We start from the raw sequence: 23,815 nt of genomic DNA, 5'->3' as shown, positions 1-23,815 counted from the left end.
CGCACCCTAGCCCCTGGCGCCTCCCTCTCCCTCCCGTGACACCTCTCCCTCTCGCTGAGCTTGGCGAAGCCCTGCCGAGATCACCGTTGCTTCCACCACCATGACGTCGTGCTGCTGGATCTCCATCAACCTCTCCTTCCCCTTGCTGGATCAAGAAGGAGGAGACGTATTCCCAACCATACGTGTGTTGAACGCGGAGGTGTCGTCCGTTCGGCGCTAAGTCATCGGTGATTTGGATCACGACGAGTACGACTGCATCAACCCTGTTCTCTTGAATGCTTCCGCTTGCGATCTACAAGGATATGTAGATGCACTCCCCTCTCCCTCGTTGCTAGATGACTCCATAGATTGATCTTGGTGATGTGTAGAAAATTTTAAAATTTTGCTACGTTCCCCAACAGGAAGCACTACACTTCCTGCCCCCAAATAGCCCGGCCTATTTTGCGCGACAAGCTGCCCAGATGGAGCAAATAAAAATTGATATTCAAACTTCCATGAATGGTGTTACTATTACCGAGATGGAGGGGAGATGATTTTATTTTCATTTTTAGATAATATATCAAAATGCTCTTGGAAACTGTATGTATAACACATCATTTCTTATTTTGCAACAAAATGTATCACAAATAGTATAAAAAAAAAGAAACAATGCCGGGCTCACCATAATTTCCAGGCATCTTGTGTTGTTTAGAAGTTGTTATCTTTGAATGTGTTCTCTATTCTGTTTCTGACATCGGCAACATAATCTGTAGCAGAAACAAGATACCCCTCTGTAAAGTAGTGATCTAAAAGATCTTATATTTAGTTTACAGAGGGAGTACATATTAAAATACTTTAAGACAATTAGGGATGAGAATAAAAAGCAGGCTCCAAACTGCATCCAGGATATAGCAGCCGGGCTGGTATAACTTATATTTCAGTCGCTAGTCTGACTAGTAAGCAAGTGACGATGGCATCCCAACTCGGACGTGAACAGCTCAGATGTCAACTCCATCCAACGCACATTCAACTACCCCAAGCCAATCTACCAAAATTCCACAAGCTTTGCATTATTCAATCCTCAGCCGAGATGTCTGTTATGACAAGTCGTTCTCTCGTTATTTTTTTGTTTTTTGCTTGTGACTTTGTGAGCAAGGCTCGATGCAAGCCAACCATCTTAGCACCACCAATAGAATGGCCTACTAGCTACCGATGAATTGGCCGGCTCCCCCATGCTGCACCAGCACTACAGTTCTGATCCTTCTCATCCTCTTGCCGTTGAGTGCTTCCGACGACCGGCTTGTCCCCGGTAAGCCGCTCTCCCCAAACTCCACCATCGTCTCCGACGGCGGTGCTTTCGCCTTAGGTTTCTTCTCGCCTTCCAACTCCAGCACTCCAGCCCGACTGTACCTCGGCATATGGTACAATGATGTTCCTGAGCTCACCACCGTGTGGGTCGCCAACCGAGAAACTCCGGCCACCAACACGACTACACTGATGCTCTTCCTCACCAACACCTCCAATCTTGTTCTATCCGACGGTGATGGCAGTGGCCGTGCCGTTTGGATGACGACTAACGTGACTACTCCCATGGGATCGTCTCCCCCTGTGGCAGTGCTTCTGAACAACGGCAACCTCGTCATCCGGTCATCGAACGGCACCACGTTATGGCAGAGCTTTGACCATCCAACCGACACGTTCCTCCCTGGCATGAAGCTCCGGATCCGGTACAACAAGCCTGGCACTAGTGACCGTCTGGTTTCTTGGAAGGGCCCTGGCGACCCTTCGTCGGGGCGCTTCTCCTACGGCGGCGATCCAATCACGTTCCTCCAAGTAATTCTTTGGGATGGGGATCGCCCGATTTCACGCAGCGGGCCATGGACAGGGTACCTGGTGAAGAGCGAGCGTCGATGCCAGCAGGCGAACACCAGCGCGGACATCATCATCTACCTAGCCGTCGTGGACAGCGACGAGGAGATCTACATCACCTACAGCCTCTCCGACGGCGCCCCACACACCAGGTACGTGTTGACCTACTCCGGAGAGTACCTAGTCCAGAGTTGGAATAGCAAAACATTGACGTGGTTAGTCCTCGGGAAGTGGCCATCCCCCGAATGCAACCGGTATGGTTATTGTGGCACATATGGCTACTGCGATGAGACAGCAGCGCCAATCCCGACGTGCAAGTGCTTTGATGGCTTCGAGCCGGCAAACATGATGGACTGGACCAATGGTAGTTTTTCAGCAGGGTGCCGGCGAAAAGAGCCACTGCAAGGGTGCACCGACGGCTTCTTGGCCCTGTCAAGGATGAAGTCGCCTGACAGATTTTCAATTGTCGGCGGGGGCACGAGTACGTTCGAGGAGTGTGCGGCTGAGTGCAAGCGCAACTGCTCGTGTGTGGCGTACGCGTATGCCAACCTTGGCAGCGGCAGGTCCAGGGGAGACGTGACGAGGTGCTTGGTGTGGTCTGGGGAATTGGTTGACACTGGGAAAATAGGCGAAGAGCACGGTAGCGACACACTCTATCTCCGACCTGCAGGCTTGGACGCAACATCATCTGGTGCCAAATCCCTCCCTCTCTACTAGCTATGATTGTTATTTTTTATGCTATGTATGAATTTATGTATTTTGCAGGTAAAGGAACAAAGAGGAATGTTCTGAAGATTGTGCTGCCAGTTTTAGGAAGCAGTTTTCTGCTATTTGTATGCACTTCATTGGCATGGTTAAAACTCAAAGGTAAACTTACTATTCCGCTATGTGATAATCCATATTTACTTACCACAGTTTGGTGTCTACTTCTATATTGTGTCCTTCGACTAAAAATCATTGAACCCACACAAAGTAGAGCGAAAAAACACTTAGGTGAGTTAATGATTGGTTTAACCGACATCCATTGCAAACGATGTGACGGCAATGGACAATATTCAAGCTATTTCCTCCATTCCAGATTAAATGAAGTTCAACTTTTGTGCTCAGTCAAGTCTTTAAATGTGATCAAGTCTGTATGAAAATATGCTAACATCTGCAACATTAAATATGCATAGTATAAAAATAAATTTTATTATGAACTTCAAATTTGGACTAAGGACAAAAATATAACTTCAATAAATATGGAATAGAGGAAGTAGCAACTAGGGGCATGTTATGAGCTAAGTTTTCTAAGCAAATGGTGACTAAGTTTCCTGGTTGCCTCTAAAGGTTTGGCTCCTTCCACCTTGTACAGAATAATATAAAGTGGCCATTGATTTCTTTCCGTCTGCAATTTCCTCAGTTTCTCTGGACTGCTACGACTTCTCATAACTGACATATTGGCCCGTTAGATTATTTTACTCAGCATGGGACTTGAGTCTTCAACTTGAACTGGTTCTAGGATAAAAGCTATAAGACTCCTACCTTCCAACTTGAACGGTTCATAGAAGGGAGGGAGAGAGAGATGGGTGGGGGTTGTGGTAGAGCTAGGAGCCGCCAGAGCTGTGAGGTGAGAGGAGGGGAGGGGAGGGCCGGCGGTGAACTGCGGGAGGAGGGAGGCGGCGAGTTGGGGGCGATGTGTTGGAGACGATGCGGGATTGGGAGGAGGCTGCGGCGGAGGGAGGGGGCGAGGAGGGTGTTAGGGTTAGGTTTTTATACGGGGAACAATTAGCCGGGCTTTAGTGGGCTTCGGCGGGCTTGCGGGGCTGTACCAACTCATTCATGACAGAATCTGAAAATGTCATCAGGAATCCGTCATGAATTAACAGGTTTCTTGTAGTGTTAGGCTCACCTCCACCATAAAAAAGGCTGCCCTTGGAGCATATCCAGGCCTCAAATATCTATATACAACTGTTACTCCCTAAAAACAAATATCTTTAGAGGGTTACACTATCTAAAACTTCCTATAAAATGTGTAACTCCTTCAAATATGACGAGATAAGTTTAGGGAGGAGCAAATTCTGCCTATATTTGAGAAAAAGTTGCTCCCTCCCAATCCTAGCCCTATCCCACCCAAAAGTGAGTTATATTCAGGGAAGGGCTGTGCACAAAAATTGAACCCGTCAACTTTTGAGGAGTTAAGTTTGGAGGTATGGTATATGGAGTTAACTTTTAGGGTAAGGGGTAGTGATATTCTAAGAATCAATTCTTTTACTGTATTAAACAAGAACATGCCATAAGATGGGAGTCCACATGCCAGAAATCATACTCAACATGGACATGGTTCAGAAAACAAGAGGAATGATTGGTCACTATATTATGGATTAAAAAATTAATGCATTTTATTGTGTGCGTACACAAGCATATCGGGCAAAAATGGGGGTAAGGGCAACAACCAGAGAGAAATTGTGTTTCTTCTAGCATGCGTACTTTATCTAAAATGTCAAGTCATGGTCATATTAAGTCTATAGTTTTCCACATTGATAGAAGTGCCCCATGGGTTGTTTGATCTAGTTTTGTGAGTCTGTAAAGTCAATAGTAGACAAACATCAGCAATTTGAGGGGTCAAAACAACTATTTATGAGTACTAGTAAGTATGCACGTGCCACGCACGTCTCGATTAAATATGTTCTACAATGAAACTTATAATAATTATGTCAACATAAATCTACTTTTTGAACAGCTGAAATCTCACGCAAAAAGCATATAATTCCTAACTTGTACAAATGACTGAAAACATTGTGCTTTATAAATGAACATGCCCATGTCCATTGCTTAGCTAATACCATTGATCATTAACTAACCGACAGAAAATTAGTCCATTATGAAAATTTAATTATGGCCTATGGCCATGCATGCACCCCTAGTTAGTGCATCTCGACAACCAACGTCATCACAAACATCTCGCCAGAATCCACAACGTTATGACCAACATCTCACACATCTCGCCAGCATACACAGTGCCATACAGATATTCATGTGTAACGGACAAAATTGTTTCTCATATATCACATCCTTGACCTCTTAAACTGTATAACTAACATAATTCATCAGTTTTTTCAATCTTAATAGTCATTGTTGTATCCAAACTGAATTAAATTTGGGGTGTAATATTTCCAACCAAGAAAAATACATCTTCAATCTTATTTTCTTCTAGGTCATGCCTATGAATGGGCCATTGCCAATAAGCACCAGGAAAAAGGGTATGCAAGTGTGTGTACAGAGGCAATGAAAATTAGTAGTTTCCACATAAGCTGATCAAATGAAACAATTCATCAAGGTTCTGAGATACAAGTTTGTCCGTCTAAGAAACAAAACATTGCTAGTTAGCAAACCAAGCTGCATCAATATAACATCCTCGCCCCTGTGGCTGTTCCAAGCAAAATCAGGTACGTAGAACCAGCCCGAGACAAAACAGATGCCCAAAGCACTGAACGTAGAACCACGCTTATTAATAATCTAGAGGCATTTGTGGTCATTTAGTGTCCATCCATCCATGGCAAGGTCCAAAGCAACGATGGTATTTGCAACCTGATATTTTGAAGCTCGCCATGTATCTGACGCTTTTTTGCGAAAGCAAAGGAATCAATCTCAAGGAGAGTATTAACACATATCAATGATGACGAACATACTCTGCAAAGAAAAAGGAAAAATTGAGAAGGAGATTAACAAATGTAGCTGTACATATGCTACATAAATTTGCATCTAATCTTCTCACCTTGTTCCCAGTCTGCAGTATGTTGTCTTGCTCGTCCAACCTGAACCGATAGAGAAAGTTCCCTGTAGCACTTTATTTGTGAGGATATAACATGAGTCAACAACAAAATTATCACTGTTATTCATGGCAAGATAACAGATCATTCTTAAATATATATTTTGTTGGTTGTTGCAAGATAACAGATAAATTCTTAACAGATCACTGTTATTCATGGAAAGTAATACCAATATGGGCTTACAAGTTTGGGCATGTTTCTTTGCAACAACGACGGAGACACCACAGACTGCTTGGCCTCCTGGTCCCCACGATGCTTTAACTATCTTGGATATGTAAGAAAAATAATGCCAATGAGGGCGTCACTTGCTACAAATTCATGACTTCAAAGAAACGCAATAACACATTAGATGGTTCAGTACAAATCATTTCTTCACTTGCAGTACCATGTAAAACACTGAATAGGTATGCATCACTCATCATTTCAAAAAGACTCTGAACAAAAACATTCAAAACTTCTGACTCCACAAAGACTTAAGAAATTAGGGTGCCTAAATCTTTATGCAGAACCAGGGACATCTTACTTATTAGTTAGAAAATCACTATAATCAAGTGGCCCAATTACATGAATACAATCAGTATCAATTATAAGTATGAAACGTGAAACTTTCTGAAATGATCAGTACTTATTAGGTCTCAGACTATACATATAGTAACTTGAGACTGCAAACATGGACGATTGACTTTGAAACTCCACTCAAACCATCCCATTATGTAAGCATGCTCAGTTAGCAACAGTAAAACAAATTACAGAATCAGAATCCTCACACATTATTTAGAGAGTACCTTATTTTCTGTTCTTGTTACACTGGAAGCAATGTACACTCTGAATGAAAAAGAAACAACACGTGATTGATATGGTCGTCATATATGAAATATGGCAGTATGTGACAAAGTATATAAAGCCGTAGATTTTGATGTAATAGTGATATTCTGTCATCCAAACTCATATAACAGTTGCTCACCTGCAAATCCTTCAGTAGTTGTGCTAACATATACCGTAGGACATCTACAGGCTATGTTTAAAAAGAAAGAGAATCAAAAACACATACAAAGGCTACGCAGAGCTCAATACATCGCCTTGCAGACCTAGCTCAATATCAGTATTTCTTCAGGCCCATTCCTCTTTGCTGATCTCAAATTAGTCATATTAAATGCTACTGAGCAAAGATAGCAAGATAATTTGAGAATTACATAATATTGCCAAGGGGACAACAATGTATGGCAACTTCTCTATCCACATGTGAAATAAAAAGAGATACATGTTGTTGACATGATATGTACTGTATAAAATTTCAGCATTCAAGTAGTTGCTCATAGAAAGCAAACCATCACAATTTGCACAATTCCAACCAGCCATATAAGTACACATACAGATTTCCAGAAAGACTCGTTCAAAGCAAAACATACAAATTGAACACGGTTTCCTTGAGAAGACCATTCAAAGCAAAACCATCAAACTGGCATCGGCGTACAAAATTCAGTGCAGATTGCAAGAGAAATCCCATAAAAAAATTGCTGCGCTGGAATTGATTGTTGAAGCAAATTTACTTTGCCATACCTAATACTACACGTTACTGCTAGTATATATAAGCATCAGAGATTGCTCACAAGGGCAGAACTGCACACCATTCTATTTTCATATTCCAGCGATTATAAAATAATGTCATATGGAGAATACAGAGAAAAACCAATTTTCACATAGCCCAATATGACCAGAAACCACATACGGGGAGCAAATCATCATTTGTCGACATAGAAATTAGTCTGCTACTTCTCTTTGTCGGCTCAACATTACCAATGTTATTATGTGCTATCAGCAGAAAACAAGAACCGAGAGAGATGAAATTCAGTTTGCATCCAAAGCTCACTTCATTCCACACGGCCAAAGGTCTCCCCGTCCCAAAACATGCCTCCACCAGCAGAGCACCCGTGCTCCCCGTTCCTCACTGTCGAAGCTCCCCATTCCCCGCCAGTCCACGGTCACGGGCTCACGGCGACCCCGGCGGGGAAGAGAGAGGGAGGCGGGGAGAGTGGGAAGAGATGTACCTCGATAGCACAGGTGCCCTTGCTTAGCCGTCGCCGCCCAGATCCAAATCGTGCCTCCTCCCCGATCCAGGACAGTAGGACGACCTTCCAAGGCCAGAGTCGCGGTGGCAACCAGGCGCGCCGAAGTGGTGCTCAATGGTGGTGGCCTCTTGTCCAGGAGGCGGCGGAGGTGGTGGCGGCACGGGAGATCGGTGGCGCTGGGATCGCTTGGAGGTGATATGGTGGACGGGACTATGGGGACGACGCAATTTGGGGAATTTGGGAAGATGGAAAGGACTGGGGCAGAGAAAATAGCGGGATAAACATGTCATTAACGCGATTCAGGTGGATTTTATCCGCGTTATGGGCGGGGCCGTGCGGATCGAGAGTGCGGAGCGCTATGAGGATAGGCAGACCACGGGCGTCTGCTGGCAGAACATTTCATCTGAGTCGTCGATCTGGCTAACAAATTACCGGCGTAATATTGACGGTAAGATATGTTTAAGTTGATTTGATCCGAGGGTTCTGGTTACCTTGTGTACAGTTTGCTGTGTGGTTTTAGGAGAACTTAAGTTTGCTCTTTTAATAGTAGTATAGAAGTATAGATTATTTTTGCATCTAAGATACTTATTAGGGGTTATAACATTGTGGAAGCAGGCAAGAGAGAAAAATGGAGAAAACGGAGGAATGTATCATTGGATGGTATGAGTACCTCTTACGAACTTAGTGAAGGAAACCTTTCTCATGACCGTGATTTCCCATTTGTAAGATTTGAGGAAATTGCCTTCGCAACACACAATTTCTCTGAAGCATGTGTGATTGGACAAGGAGGCTTTGGAAAAGTTTACAAGGTAAATCGTTAGTAGTTTTTCTAATATTCTTATAAATCAACAAAATTGAGTGGTTCACATAACAAACATAAATCATGATCTTAACTTAAAATTTTCCAGGGGTTGTTAGGTGGGAAAGAAGTTGCTGTCAAGAGGCTAAGTAGGGATTCTCAACAAGGAACAAAGGAGTTCAAGAATGAAGCAATTCTAATTGCCAAACTACAACACAGAAACTTGGTTCAACTTCTCGGGTGTTGTGCAGAAGGAGATGAAAAGTTGTTGATTTATGAGTACCTCCCTAACAAAAGCTTAGTGGCCAGTTCTTTTGGCGGCTTAAAAATAAGCCGCCTCCTCCCTAGCTTTTGTCATAAGCCCCCTCCCTTATTTATTGGGGCTTCTGAACTAGTTATGGGATTACTAATCTAGAAGTCTGCATGAATTTTGGGAGCGGCTTATTTTTTAATCTGGGGAGAGGCAGCTTATTTTTTAAGCCGCCCAAAAGAACTGGCCCTAGATGCTACACTTTTTGGTACAAATTCTAACAACACACTATTTCATAAAACAACTCAAAAACAAGTTTGCTCACATTTTTATAGCTATGTTTACAGATGGTTCAAGAAAAATGTTGCTAGATTGGGTGACACGATTTAATATAATCAAAGGGGTCGCAAGGGGGCTTCTTTACCTACATGAAGATTCAAGACTGACCATAATTCATAGGGATCTTAAAGCTGGAAATGTTTTGCTAGATGCAGAGATGAAACCCAAGATAGTGGATTTTGGTATGGCAAGGATCTTCGGAGATAACCAACAAAATGCGAATACCCAACGTGTTGTCGGAACCTAGTAAGTATGCATTGTGAAACACTCATACTAAGTTTTCAATCAATTCAACACCCACTCGGTAACTGCTGCAATTGAAATGACAAGCAGTGGTTACATGGCTCCTGAGTACGCAATGGAGGGTGTCTTCTCTACGAAGTCCGACGTCTATAGCTTTGGAGTGTTAGTATTGGAGGTCGTAACCGGTATAAGGAGAAATTCCAGTAATCAAACCATGGGATTCCCTAGCCTCATAGTCTATGTAAGTACATATAAGACTTCCCTCGAGTTCCATTTAGTAGGTGCATGAGTTTCTGAAACAATTTTTAGTTTGACATACAAAATGAAAAATAATATGATGTTCTTGGTTGTTTCAGTCATGGAATATGTGGAAGGAAGGGAAGACAGAGAAACTGCCAGACTCATCTATCATGGATACTTGTTCACTAGATGAAGTTTTGCTTTGTATCCACATAGCACTGTTATGTGTCCAAGAGAACCCAGATGACAGACCCCTCATGTCATTAGTCGTGTTTATCCTAGAGAATGGAAGCACCACACTTCCAGCCCCCAGTCGCCCTGCCTACTTTGCGCGGCGAAGAATTGAAACGCTGCAAATTGGAGATGATATTCAGAACTCTGTGAATAGTTTTACTCTGACTGAGATAGAGGGGCGATGAAATGATGGTTCTTCTGTCCTATATGTATTGAATATATTATCAAAAGATGTCAGGCTAAACAAAATGGCTATATAACACATCTGTTGTTTAGTAGTCATTACTTTCCACTTTTAGCCTTGATAAATCGCAGCCTCAGTTTGGAAGACCAAAAAACATGTTATCAAGGTGCATACAAAATTTCAGCAAAAGCATATTGATGAAAGTGATTTCACACTGATACAAGTGATAGATTCATTGACTATTTGGTTGAACGTGCTGTCATTTCTCTTGTCCCTTTGGTTGCTTTGCTTTGGCTTTTATTCGTACAATTTGATTTTGTTTTCAGCGAGAGAGCATCCTCTTGCTAATTTGTGTCTTTAACACTTCCTGCTCCTAATTTCATCTCTCAAGGAAACTACAACCAAGACAGGTCCACGAAATAAACAACAGGAGTATAGGACCGTAGGCTTCTAGCTAGTAACCACCATCAGTTCCCAAAACAGCTCTAAGCATAAGCTACACGAGTCTCACCAGTTGATACAAATGGGGTTCTTTCTGCATAGTATCCAGGACACATGTTCTATCCTGGTGTCCGTACTCTGTTTTTTCTTTAAAAAAGGAGGATCACCCCCGACTTCTACATTAGAGTGACGCATGCAGCCCTTTATTAAGCAAAGTATCCGAAAGGTCTGCGGTCCAGTACAAGCTCGCTCAGAGCTGAAAAAGTAATCAAAAAGGTTCCGGCAAAAATAGGACTAGATGACTAAACATCTACGATAATCCACTTCTGAGCCCACTCATCTGCCCACTCTGAGATAAAAAATCAAAACAAATAGTACAAAAATTAAAAAAATTATCCTTTTCCATGATAGATAATTTGATGCATGAGTTTGCTCCAATTTTCAAATTATTTGGATACCTGAGAAGCTCTCAGCAAAATAGACGAATTTGGGAAATGTAAAAAGCTTACTGTTCATGCACTGTTCTGATCCGATTTATCTTTTTTGCTGAGAGCTATTAAGATGTCCAAATGATCTAAAAATTGAAGCGGAACTCACGCAAGAAATTTTCTATCATGCAATAAAATGGAATTTTTTGAATTTTCTAGTATTTTTTTGACTTTTTTCTGACAGGTTGTAGATGAGTCTGAGCATCGAAACGCTACTCTCAAACAACTAGCCTATTGGACCATCATCCAAACCGGTTATAGATATCCCGTGCTATCATCTCTCATCGGGTAGACCCAGTAACCAAAGGCTCCCTGACTTCCGCAGGATTGACTAATGATCACATATGGATCCGAACAGTGGCCCTGTAGATAACCTGCAAAAAATTTATACGAGTTTGTCTGTTAAAAATCATATCATTTCTGCAGTTCCATACAACGTAAAGTAATGTGCATACTCCTATCCGAATATGTCTCGCGGTATTTAGCTCTAATCCATTTAGCCACGTCCCAAATAACGTGTGAATACTATTTCGAGGGGTGATATTAAAGGCTATATGAATTGAACGCCATAATAGTTTTGCCAGCGGACAATCGAAAAAAAGTTGTTTAATAGTTTCATCTTGATCACAAAAGCAACATCGTTGACTCCCCTCCCAATTACGCTTTGCCAAGCTATCCTTAGTCAGAATCACCTCTTTGTGAACAAACAACATTGAGACTTTGATTCTTAACGGCACTTTGATCTTTCAAATATGTATCAATTTCGAAATCTGACATGTATGTACTCTGTTATTTGGTTAATGTAATGTGTGTGGTTGCCCTCAACGAAAATAGACAGCTCACAGCAAAAGCGTTAGTAATAAACAAACAAACGATGAACTCAAAGAGGGCGCTGCCGCCATCATTGTACAGTTTGATCCTTTTCTCGGTATCTCACCGGAATCAATACAAATTAATAGTCGATACTAGTGCTACAGCATTCCATGAACAAAAAAGTTAAAAGAAAAACCTGACTAGGCACAAGGCGTACAACACCACACAGGGACCAAGACATGCCTTCAGCATCAGGTCGATTCAATATTGGAAACGTGGTGGAATTCCCGCCAATTATCAGGAACAGGTCTTCAAGGTGATTTACTATGGTTCACCCGCGAACGATCTCAGAAATAAAAATAACAAATGATAAATTTCAAGATTTACTATGGCATAATAATCATGCTTTATAATTTAACCATATAGTTTTATTTTCTAACAAGGTGGCGGTATTGCTTACTATTTCAGTCACTAGCCTGACTAGTCAGCAGTGACAGTGGCATCCCAACTCCGACGTGGACAGCTGAGATGTCAACTCCATCCAACACACTCTCAACTGCTCCTGTCCAAAAGACTTTGAATTATTGAAGCATCTGCTTCCGGAATCGAACATGTATATAGATAGATAATAGATGCTGGAACTTGTCGTTCTCCTTCTTCGAACCATTTTCTTGCTTGTGATCAAACCTCAATGCAAGACACCCACTTAGCAGTATCAATTCTGGCCTCAACTACCGATGGATTGGCCGGCTTTCCCATGCTTCACTAGGATAGGAGTGTTGATACTTCTGATCTTCCTGCCATTGAGAGCGTCCGAAGACCGGCTTGTACCCGGCAAAACACTGTCCCCTGACGCCACCATCGTCTCCGACGGAGGTCCTTTGCATTAGGCTTTTTCTCCCTGTCCAAATCCAACACCCCGACACAGATGTACCTCGGCATCTGGTACAACAACACCCCTGAGCTCACCGTGGTGTGGGTTGCCAACCGAGAAAACCCGGCCAGCAACACGACTTCACCGATGCTCTCCCTCACCAACTCCTCCAATCTTGTTCTATCAGATGGTGATGGCGGTGGCCGTGTCATTTGGACAACGACCAACATGGGTGCTGCCATGGGCTCGTCTACCCCTGTGGCAGTGCTTCTAAACACCGGCGACCTCGTCATCCGCTCGCTAAACGGCACCACGTTGTGGCAGAGCTTCGAGCACCACACCGACACATTCCTTCCTGGCATGAAGCTCCGGTTCAAGTACATGCAAAATGGAACCAGCGACCGCCTGGTATCCTGGAAGGGTCCTAGTGACCCTTCGCCGGGGCGCTTCTCCTATGGTGGCGACACAAGCGCATTCCCTCAAATATTCTTATGGGACGGGGAGCGTCCGGTGTCCCGTAGCGCTCCATGGACGGGGTACCTGGTGAAGAGCGAGCTTCGATACCAGCAGGCAAATGGCAGTGCAGATGTTATCATCTACTTGGCGGTAGTCGATGGCGACGATGAGATCTATACTACCTACAACGTCTCTGATGGTGCCCCACACACTAGGTACGTGCTGACCTACTTTGGCGAGTTCCAAATCCAGAGCTGGAGTAGTAATACATCGGCATGGGTAGTTCTTGGGAAATGGTTGTCCCTCGAATGCAACCACTACGGCTATTGCGGCATGTACGGGTACTGCGATGAGACATCAGTGCCCGTCGCGACATGCAAGTGCCTCCAAAAATTTCTGTTTATGAACCGCTAGTCCGAGGATTTTACCTCAGAGCGTCACTGGACGACAAGGCTCGCACCTGGTTTGACTTTCATTATGAAAAGATACCACACTTCTGTTTTGAGTATGGAAGATTGGTGCACATAGGGGGAAGATGTGACCCGCTGATTGACTCATCGCTCCAATGGGGCGAGTGGCTCAGAGCTTCATCGGGTAGAAACAGCAATGTAAAGGAAAGCTCACTTGGAGCGGGGGGGGGGGGGGGGAGCAGCAGCAGTGGAAATATCGATCCCAAGGGTAAAGGACATGTAGACGCCGGGCGATCAGGCTATAAGAAAACAGAAGCTCCTGTCAAGCGGAGCTTATACGGAGACTTCAATGGAACAGCGGACCAGCGCACTGGCGAGGATCGCGACCGAGAAAAAGGTGAAACGGAAGTAACAAGTCCTCATAAGGGCAACACCAAGTTTGCCCCGCCAGGGGAAGATGATCTGCGCCATGGCTTAGAGCAAAGGAGAGAGAGGGAGTTGAGGAACAAGCTGTTTGAACAGCAGCATGGGTATGATACATATGAATGGGATAGGCAGAGGAAGGGTAAGGAGGATGTGAGGTTTGGAGATAACCATAACGAGACAGACAGCAGGGCTGACGGGGTTTGGGGCACTGGCTCCAGGGCTCGGGACCCAAGGGACAAGAGAAGGGGTACGTATGTGAGGAAGCCACGCCCTGAATATGATTATGGCCGCCACCATAGGGGAAACCCAAGGGTGGATCAGGAGAGCAGGAAGAGAGGCCCGAGGCAAATTTGGGTGGCAAAGGATGATCCAGACAGACTGACATCAAATGATGCGTTCATTCGCGAGATGCGACGCAAGACGTCGACAGTGTTTGATCGTATTTCTGAGAACAACCATGAGGCGGACCCTGCGAGGCGGGGCCGCCGGACGCCATGAATCTTTTGGCCTGAAACTGTCGAGGGTTGGGGTTGACCTCGACAGTTGGCGAACTCCGGGACCTCGTTAGGTCATACAACCCAGTGGTGGTATTTCTATGTGAAACAAAAAAGAAAGCAAGGGCGATGGAGAAATTGAAGTGGAGTCTTGGTTTTAAGAACGGTGTAGCAGTGGACTGTGTGGGTCGAAGTGGAGGATTAGCATTGTGGTGGAGAGATGATGTAAGTGCAACGGTGAGGCCTTGGTGCCAATACTTCATTGATGCAGAATTATCTTGGGAGGGCAAAGCATGTAGATTCACTGGATTCTACGGTGAGCCCAGAACCGAGCTACGCAAGAAGTCGTGGGACGCCATCAGATATCTCGCAAGTCAAGACAACTTGCCGTAGTTATGTGCGGGGGACTACAATGAGGCTCTCTTCCAGTCGGATCACATTGGAGGAAACCAAAGAAGTTTCAGTCAGATGGAGGACTTTCGCGATTGTCTGACGGAGTGCGGGATGGCAAATTTGGGCTTCTCGGGATACCCATACACCTGGGATAACAAAAGAGACGGAGGGGAGAACATTCAGGTAAGGCTGGACAGAGCCACATGCAATGATACTTTCCTTGAGCTTTTCCCGGAGACATTGGTGGAGCACATTATCACAGAGGAGTCCGATCATCAAGCTATCCTCGTGAGGGCACTGGAGACAGCTCCACGGCACCTTGAAAGAGTGGACAGACCGTTTAGATTTGAGGAGGCATGGACAAGACATGAGAAGTATGATGAGATGGTGAAGGAAGCGTGGGAGGCATCGAGTACGGGGGAGCACGACCTGGCTGCTGTTTGGCAGCGGCTTGGCACTCTATCTAGGAGCATGCAAAGGTGGGCGCGCGAGGTGTTTGGCTCGATAAGACGGAAAATTTCTAAACTGAAAGGCCAGCTGGCTGAGGCAAAAACTAGGGCTGCAACAACCGGGGTCTCACTGGAGATCCGGGAAATCGAAGAACAACTGCGTGAAACATACGAATGGGAGGAGATCATGTACCGTCAGCGGTCTCGGGTTGGTTGGCTGTCAGCGGGCGACCAGAACACGAAGTACTTCCAAAACTGAGCTACCCACAGAAAGCGTAAAAATACGGTGAAAGCGCTACGAAAGGACGATGGCACTCGCTGTACAGTGGACGAGGAGATGCATGAACTAGCAGCTAGCTTCTATGAGAAGTTATTCTCAACGGAGGGATCAAACGGAGCTGAAGCACTCCTTCAAAACATACAAGAGGTGGTCACGGGCGACATGAATGACAAGCTGATTGCGCAAATCTCGGATGAGGAGATAGAAGCAGCTTTATTCCAGATGGGACCAACAAAAGCCCCGGGACCGGACGGGCTACCTGCCCTCTTTTATCAACGACACTGGTTGTTGGTCCGAGAGGATGTGTGTAGAGCTGTTCGCGAGTGTCTGAGTGGGGCTACAGCTCCGACCACTTTTAATGCAACTGTGATTGTGATGATTCCCAAGGTCAACTCACCGGAGCTGTTGTCCCAGTTCCGTCCCATAAGCCTATGCAATGTTTTGTACAAGATTGCCACGAAGGTTCTAGCTAACAGGCTTAAAGGCATTCTCCCGATTCTTATTTCTGAAGAGCAGAGCGCCTTCGTCCCGGGACGACTCATTATGGACAACGTTTTGGTTGCATACGAGTGTGTTCATGCGATCCGGAAGAGAAAGAGGAAGAAACCTTTATGTGCAGTGAAACTTGATATGATGAAGGCGTATGACAGAGTGGAGTGGGCCTTCTTGGAGCGGATGATGTTGCGTTTTGGGTTTGCCCCTGAGTGGGTATCTATGATAATGAGGTGTGTGAGATCAGCGGTGTTTTCAGTCAAGCTGAATGGGGGATGTTCAAGGGGTTTTTCTCCTTCACGAGGACTACGTCAGGGGGACCCTCTATCACCCTACCTGTTCCTTTTCTGTGTGGAAGGTTTCTCGGCGCTTCTAAAAAAAGCTCAAGGCGAAAACAGAATAAAAGGGGTGGCGTTTGGAGGCACTGGCCCCCATGTAATACACCTACTGTTTGCGGATGATAGTATTGTTTTCTTAGAAGGAACACATGATAATATTCACACCTTGAAGGAGATCTTGCATGAGTATGAAATGGCCTCTGGCCAAAAAGTGAATCTAGAAAAATCATCGATTTTCTTTGGCAAAGGGGGTTCTGATGAGGACAAGGCTGAGCTAAAGGAGCTATTGGGCGTCTCTTTGGAGGCACTGAGTGAGAGGTATTTGGGTTTGCCAACACTGGTTGGCAAATCCAAAGAAGGCGCCTTCAAGTATGTCATGGAGAGCTCTAAGGGCAAAGTTAATGGGATAAAAGGTCAAGGGCTCTCCAAAGCTGCAAGAGAAGTGCTAGTTAAGTCTGGACTTCAAGCTGTACCAACATTCACCATGAGTTGCTTTCAACTCACAAAGAAAACATGCGGGAATCTGAATTCTATCTCTTCAAAATTCTGATGGGGAGCAATGAATGGTGAAAGGAAAGTACATTGGATTGCTTGGGAAAAGATGTGTTTAGGGAAAAGCTATGGAGGACTGGGATTTCGTGACCCCGAGGCCTTCAACCAAGCCCTTTTGGCAAAGCAAGCATGGCGCATTTTGCACGTACCAACTTCTTTGTGTGCAAGGGTTCTCAAAGCGAGGTACTTCCCAAATCAGTCTATCATGACGGCCACTAGCCCGTCGGCCGGTTCTTTCACTTTCAAAAGTATCCTGCATGGCAGAAACTTGCTCCAAGAAGGCCTGGTTTGGAGGATTGGGGATGGCTCTAGGGTCAACATACACCATGACAAGTGGATTCCACGAGCGGGATGTATGCACCCTCTTGGACAAACATATATGCAGGGTATAACCAGGGTGGCGGACTTACTGTCACCAGATGGAACGACCTGGGATGCTCTTAAGGTCCAGGAGATGTTTACCCCGACGGATGCACGTGATATCTTACAGGTTGCTCTGGGCGGGCCGGGGATTGATGATTTCTTGGCTTGGAATTACACCAAGAATGGTGTGTTCACCGTTAGGTCCGCGTATCATCTCAGGATGTCAATGCAAAGAGCGATGACCGGACAGCCGGGTCACTCTAGCTCTGTCAAAGGCCATAAAGGGTACATGGGACTATGGAGCACAAATGCACCGGGCAAAGCAAAGATTCACATGTGGAGAGTTATCAGGAATGGTGTGGCTGTAGGCACGGAACTTCACCGTCGTCGGATAAAACCTGGCATTTTTTGTGTTGCATGTGGTAGAGAGGAGACGATCCATCACAGATTCTGGACATGTCAACATTCATCACAATTCTGGCAGTTGATGCAGTTGGAAAAGGGAGTTTCGGTGGCGATCCCACCGAGTCCGATGAACTCTCATAGTGCATCAGCGAGCTGGCTGTTGGGATGGTTCGCGGGGGCAGCCGACGAGGAGAAGGAGGCGATGATACAGTCAGTTTATGGCCTATGGCTAGCGCGTAATGAGGCTAGAGATGGGAAAAAGATCGCTTCCCCACATGAAATAATGATGTCCATGTATGATCATATGCAGGAATGGAGGCGGATTCATGCAGCAAAGATTCGCGAGCCGGTCCCCAAGATTGTTGAGAAGTGGAAACCTCCTGATGATGGTTGGCTGAAGATTAACTCGGATGGTGCGGTTTCGAGACATGGGGACAAGGGGGGAGGTGGTGCGGTCCTACGGGATCAAGATGGAGCGTTCCGGGCTGGCTTCTGTCATTTTTTTCCAAACATGTCAGATCCGGAAGCAGTGGAAACCCTCGCGTGTAGGCATGCTCTCCAACTCGCTACTGATTTGCATGCGGAGAGGGTCCATGTCGAGCTGGACTGCCAAGGGCTGGTGAGGACGATTCTTCAGGAGGAGAAGGCTTTATCGGCAGTTGGTCCCTGGATTCAAGAAATCAAGGACATGCTCAACTCGTTTTTAGAGTTCAAAGTTTCTTGGGTAAGAAGGTCAGCTAATGTCGCTGCGCATAAACTCGCTAGAGTAGCTGTAGGAGAGGGGAGATCTGAGACATGGCTTCAGTCTCCCCCTGATTTTATTTTACATGTTATTTCGGATGATATCCCAAACTTTAATTAGTTAATAAAGCAGCGGCAAGTTTACCCCTCAAAAAAAGTGCCTCCACGGCTTCGAGCCAGCAAACACGGTGGAGTGGACAGGTGGAAAATTTTCAGCAGGGTGCCAACGAATGGAGCCACTACGAGGGTGCAATGATGGCTTCTTGGCCTTGCCAGGGATGAAGTCGCCCGACAAGTATTCGCTTGTCGGTGGCGGTAGGAGTACATTTGAGGAGTGTGCAACAGAATGCAACCACAACTGCTCCTGTGTTGCATACTCACATGCCAACTTAAGCAGCAGCGGGTCCAAGAGAAACATGACGAGGTGCTTGGTCTGGTCCGGGGAGTTGCTTGACACAGGGAAAATAGGTGAAGAGTTGGGGAGTGACACGCTCTATCTCCGACTTGCAGGACTGAATGCAACATCTGGTGCCAAACCCCTCCACCTCTGGAAATTTATTTCTCCTACGCTAGAAAACTGTCACTATTGTTTTTATATGGTATGTATCGGCTCATGTCTTGCACAGGTAAAAGAAGAAAGAGTAATGCAATTAAGATTGTGCTACCAGTTTTAGGAAGCAGTGTTATAGTGCTCATATGCATTTCGTTGGCATGGTTCAAATTCAGAGGTACGCTTAGTGTTTTTCCACTACAAAGGTAGTTCACATTTGCTTCCCTAAGTTTCGCGCTTACTATTGTAATGTACGTTTGGCATACAAATATTGACATCCACGCATAAAACTAGAGCGAATAACGTCCTCCTCTAAGCCTAGCGCTGTTTTTAACCTTGGACTCAAGTGTAAGATTGAAAAATTACAAGTGTATGCTAGAGAAACCTACTCAACATGGAGATGGTTCAAGAAACAAGTGTGATGTGTGACCACAATATTATGGACTCGAAAATTGACGTGTTTAATCCAGGGAGAATTTATGTTTCTTCTAACATGTGTAATTTATCTTATATGTCAAGCGATGACCACATTGTCATCTCGATGGTTTCCACAAGGAGAGAAGTAGACCATATATTATTTTCTCTAAATTTTCTTAGTTCATAACAGAAATAATAGACTGACACAAGTGAATTTAGGGGTAAAGCAACTTGTTTTTTCTATGTCTATCATAAACATTTTCGAGGTGAAATTGTTATACATTGTGAATGCAGGCAAGAAAGAAAATGGGAGAAACCACAAGAATGTATTGTTGGATCCAATGAGTACCTCACATGAACTTGGTGAAGTACACCCTGAACACAATCATGAATTCCCATTTGTAACATTTGAGGAAATTGCACTAGCAACACACAATTTCTCTGAAACATGTGTGATAGGACAAGGAGGCTTTGGCAAAGTAAGGTAACACACTTGGTAATAATCGATCATTCGTTCTATAATCAAGAGATTTGGAAGCTAATGTAATGGACAGCTAGGTTTTACCTTTAAATTCTACAGGGATTGTTAGGTGGTCAAGAAGTTGTCGTCAAGAGGCTGAGTAGGGATTCTAAACAAGGAACAAAGGAGTTCAAGAATGAAGTAATTCTAATTGCCAAATTGCAGCATATAAACTTGGTTCAACTGCTCGGGTGTTGTGCGGAGGGAAATGAAAAACTTCTAATTTATGAGTATTTACCAAACAAGAGCTTAGATGCCACCCTTTTCGGTACATATTATAAAAACACACCATGATTCCCTAAAAACTACTCAAAAAATCATGCTCACCTTTCCTTCTGTATACAGATGATTCAAGAAAAATGTTGCTAGATTGGGAAACACGGTTTAGTATAATCAAAGGAGTTGCAAGGGGACTTCTTTACCTGCACCTAGATTCAAGATTAACCATAATTCATAGAGATCTTAAAGTTGGAATGTTTTGCTAGATGCAGAGATGAAACCAAAGATAGCAGATTTTGGAATGGCAAGGATCTTTGGAGATAACCAACAAAATGCAAATACCCAACATGTTGTGGGAACATAGAGAGTATCCTTTGAAACATCATTTAAATTTTGAATCAATTGTGCTCTAATACATTAACTTTTGCAATCAAAATAATCAAGCAGTGGTTACATGGCTCCTGAGTACGCAATGGAAGGTGTCTTCTCTACCAAGAATGTTGTCTATAGCTTCGGTGTGGTGCTATTGGAGGTTGTAACCGGCATTAGGAGGAACTCCAACAGTCAAACGATGGGCTTCCCCAGCCTCATACTCTATGTGAGTATCTACACAAGAGTTCTCTCAAGTTCTATTTTCATCAACAAACGAAACAAAAATAATACGATGTCCTTGGTTATTTCAAGTCTTGGAATATGTGGAAGGAAGGGGACACAGAGAAACTGCCAGACTCGTTGATCATGGACACTTGTTCACTAGACGAAGTTTTGCTTTGCATCCATGTAGCGTTATTGTGTGTCCAAGACAACCCGCATGATAGGTCCCTCATGTCATCAGTTGTCTTCGTCCTAGAGAACGGAAGCACCACACTTCCAGCCCCAGATCGCCCTGCATACTTTGTGCGACGGAGCGTTGAAGCGGTGCAAATTGGAGATGATATTCAGACTCCGTGAACAGTGTTACTCTTACCGAGATAGAGGGGAGATGATATTCCGACTTCATGTTTTTTTTTGCGGGAAGACTTCATGTGTTGTTTGGAAGTCGCTATCTCTGGTTGTCTTTTGTTTTATGTTCCTTCTTTTTTCTTCATCACAGCCTCGGTTTGGAGAAGAAAGGAAGATATCAAGGTGCACACAAAAATTTCTTGAAAAAACAAGTCGATGAAAGTGAAATCACAATAGACACAAGTCATGGAGCAGGTGGTGGTGTCCTTGTCACCCGTTGTTGCAATGGGTTTTCTGCGACAACGATCCACCCCGTGTACGTAAGATAAGTATGTTGACTGTCGTGGAGTGCATGCATTCATATGAAGCTCTGAAGTCTAAACCGCAAGTCATCGGCATCGGCATTGGCATCGCCATTTGATGAATTTCCATCCAAGCATTGTGGGCGACTCTCTGTGACTACAAGGTGATTTAATCTGGTCAGATCTATGAATGGTTTCTGAAAGAGAACGTAAAAAAATGATGAATCACCAGATTTACGCCGGTATATACAAGCTATATATGTATAGCCTATACTTTGTTGTGTGCATCCACTCATGCAAAGGCCGGGAGTATACGCACCCTCCTTTTGCGAAGAAGATACTCCCTGCAGTCCATATTAATTGAGGCAAACTTTAATTTGAATCAAAGGGAGTGCATACTAAAGTATCAATGTTGTTTCTCATGTGTAGCTCAAGCTACGTGGTACCCCTTATCTTAGCCATTCATTTTTGCATCATGATCCGTGCAGGCATATTTGTCATTTTTGTTTCTCTCAAACGAAACAACGTATAAACTTCAAACTTTGCAAGACAACAAAACATTCTAATTACTATGTGGGAAAAAACTTTCAGATTTTTTCATGCATTTTAAATGCTAAATTTTATTTTTTAATCAAAAAAATCCTTATGTTGTATATTTATGTTGGTCCAAAAAAATTGAAAGTTTTTTCAGACATTGAAGTTGTAAATTTTGTTTGATCTGCAAAGTTTGAAGTAAACAAAAAATAGAAATCTTCTTGCTGTAAGTTAGTTGAAGAGTACAGATCTCAAAGTAATACTGGAGGGATGAAGACAAGAGATTCCATGTAGTCTGAGCTACAGAGAAACTTTACCCAAGAGAATATATATATTCAGCGTGGTTCCGAGCGGGGGCTTTTCAATCACCTGCCACCCTCGTGTGTCGCAAGCTCGTGCCAAAAGCCAGAAATCAACTGCAGTTGTTCACTTGCGCGTCACCGGACATGTGCGCCCGCACTACGCCAGCACCCCAAAAAATGTCGGACCGTGGATGTGCTGAAACTAGCCAATAGGGCACTCGTGTGGCGCTCGACAAGGACTTGAGAAGAAATGTCAGGGTGTTGGCTAGCTAGCTAGCTCAACTCCTATCGCCGTTTCGCTTGTCAGCTGTCGCTCAAGAAACGCGTGCATACGTGCGCGACCTTGATGGACGGACATGTCGCGCTTGTTAGGAATAAGACACGGTGGTGGTGGTGACCAGTGTGTGCGTGCATGTTGGTCGTACCGGACGCCATGGCGAGTGTGCGTGTGTGCGTGCGTTTGGGTCGTAGTCAGTTAGCAGCAGTCGCGGCTGGACGCGTCAGAACGCGTAGTAGGGGACGGCGTAGGCGAGCGAGTCCCTGGGCGCTCGTACGTGCGTACGTAGGAAAGGAAGCTTGGGCGCTGCGTCCCGTGTGATACAAAGCCGGCGGTGATTTGGTTTGTTAGTCCAGGTTGTTATGCGTAAATGGTTAGGATTTGAGATACGATCTGGTTTGTCCAGCTATATATATGACAGAGAAAAGAGGGTGTTCGGCGCCGTGGTTCGTTGCCAGAAATACATCTCCGTCGTATTCTTTCTTTGTCTACGATCTGTTCCTCAAAACTAGTTCGTGCTAGCTAGGGTTAGACCCAACAATTAGTATCAGAGCCTCGTTTGTTCCTGTACTCGTGGCCATGGCGATCGTCCCGCACGGCGCAGGGGGTAGCACGGTGTCGATGCCGATGCCGATGCTCACACCGGACAACTACACGGTGTGGACGATCAAGGCTGAAGCCATCCTCGACGCCCAGAACCTCTGGGAAGCGGTGCCGCCGGCCGGCAACGCGACGGTCGACGCGGGGAAAAACAAGACGGCGAGGGCGGTGCTGTTCGGTGCGCTCTCCGAAGACCTGTTGATGCAGGTATCGACGAAGAACACGGCGGCTAAGGTGTGGGCCTGCTTGAAGATGAGGTTCGTCGGTGCCGATCGGGTCCAAGCGGCGCGGCTCTCCACTCTCCGTGGCGAGTTTGACAACCTGCGCATGGAGGAGGGGGAGGCGCTGGACGCGTACGCCGGCAAGATCGGCGGCATGGCAGAAAGGTATGCTGGCCTCGGCTCGACGCTCGGCGACGCCACCATGGTGAAAAAACTGCTCGACACGGTGCCCGATCGGTTGTATGCCGCGGTGGCCGGGATCGAACAGTTCTGCGACATGGAGACGATTGCGTTCGAGGAGGCGTTGAGTAGGCTCAAGGCGTTCAACGAACGCTTACGTCGGCGCATGCAGGACAACGGCGGATGAGGCGGCGATCAGCTGATGTTCATGGAGGCCCAGTCGGAGGCACGACAGCGTCATCGCGGCGGCATCCTCGACCACGACGACGGTGCGAGCAGCGTGGCTTCGGGCACGAGACGGCGGCGCGGGAAGTGCTA

The 23,815-nt window shown here is 45.1% G+C and overlaps 1 protein-coding gene, 1 long non-coding RNA gene and 1 pseudogene across 5 annotated transcripts; 2 read left to right on the top strand and 1 right to left on the bottom strand.

Annotated features, from left to right (window-relative positions):
* Positions 1-1,191: 1,191 nt before the first annotated feature.
* On the top strand, positions 1,192-10,143 carry LOC123104731 (G-type lectin S-receptor-like serine/threonine-protein kinase At1g11300). Of its 2 annotated transcripts, XM_044526604.1 has the most exons (7): positions 1,192-2,539; positions 2,614-2,715; positions 8,345-8,538; positions 8,638-8,836; positions 9,114-9,363; positions 9,451-9,601; positions 9,717-10,143. In XM_044526604.1, exons 1-7 carry the CDS (start codon positions 1,192-1,194, stop codon positions 10,017-10,019), a joined length of 2,547 nt encoding a protein of 848 aa, XP_044382539.1. In that variant the 3' UTR covers positions 10,020-10,143. The 2 variants fall into 2 exon arrangements, 1 of the variants encoding a protein (XP_044382539.1); XR_006450496.1 differs by lacking the exons at positions 9,451-9,601; positions 9,717-10,143 and having other exon boundaries at positions 8,638-9,046; positions 9,126-9,356.
* On the bottom strand, positions 5,106-8,035 carry LOC123104732 (uncharacterized). Of its 3 annotated transcripts, none has more exons than XR_006450498.1 (5): positions 7,709-8,035; positions 6,446-6,819; positions 5,844-5,925; positions 5,606-5,667; positions 5,106-5,520 (listed from the first exon to the last, which is right to left on the bottom strand). It is a non-coding gene; the product is annotated as an uncharacterized lncRNA (long non-coding RNA). The 3 variants fall into 3 exon arrangements; XR_006450499.1 differs by having other exon boundaries at positions 6,446-6,789; positions 7,709-8,033; XR_006450497.1 differs by having other exon boundaries at positions 6,446-6,485; positions 7,709-8,021.
* A 2,354-nt stretch (positions 10,144-12,497) lies between the features above and the next one.
* On the top strand, positions 12,498-21,125 carry LOC123104729 (G-type lectin S-receptor-like serine/threonine-protein kinase At1g11300; annotated as a pseudogene).
* The last annotated feature ends 2,690 nt before the right edge of the window (positions 21,126-23,815 follow it).

Source organism: Triticum aestivum, chromosome 5A, assembly GCF_018294505.1.
Source record: "Triticum aestivum cultivar Chinese Spring chromosome 5A, IWGSC CS RefSeq v2.1, whole genome shotgun sequence".
NCBI classification, from domain to species: domain Eukaryota; kingdom Viridiplantae; phylum Streptophyta; class Magnoliopsida; order Poales; family Poaceae; genus Triticum; species Triticum aestivum.
The sequence above is the reverse complement of the archived record's forward strand: the minus strand, read 5'-3'. Positions and strand labels throughout refer to the sequence as shown.

Coding starts and splice junctions, on each gene's coding strand:
- LOC123104731 (XM_044526604.1), top strand. CDS start 1,192: ATGAATTGGCCGGCTCCCCCATGCTGCACCAGCACTACAGTTCTGATC. Junction 2,716..8,344: donor GGCATGGTTAAAACTCAAAG/GTAAACTTACTA, acceptor TTGTGGAAGCAG/GCAAGAGAGAAAAATGGAGA. Junction 8,539..8,637: donor GCTTTGGAAAAGTTTACAAG/GTAAATCGTTAG, acceptor AAAATTTTCCAG/GGGTTGTTAGGTGGGAAAGA.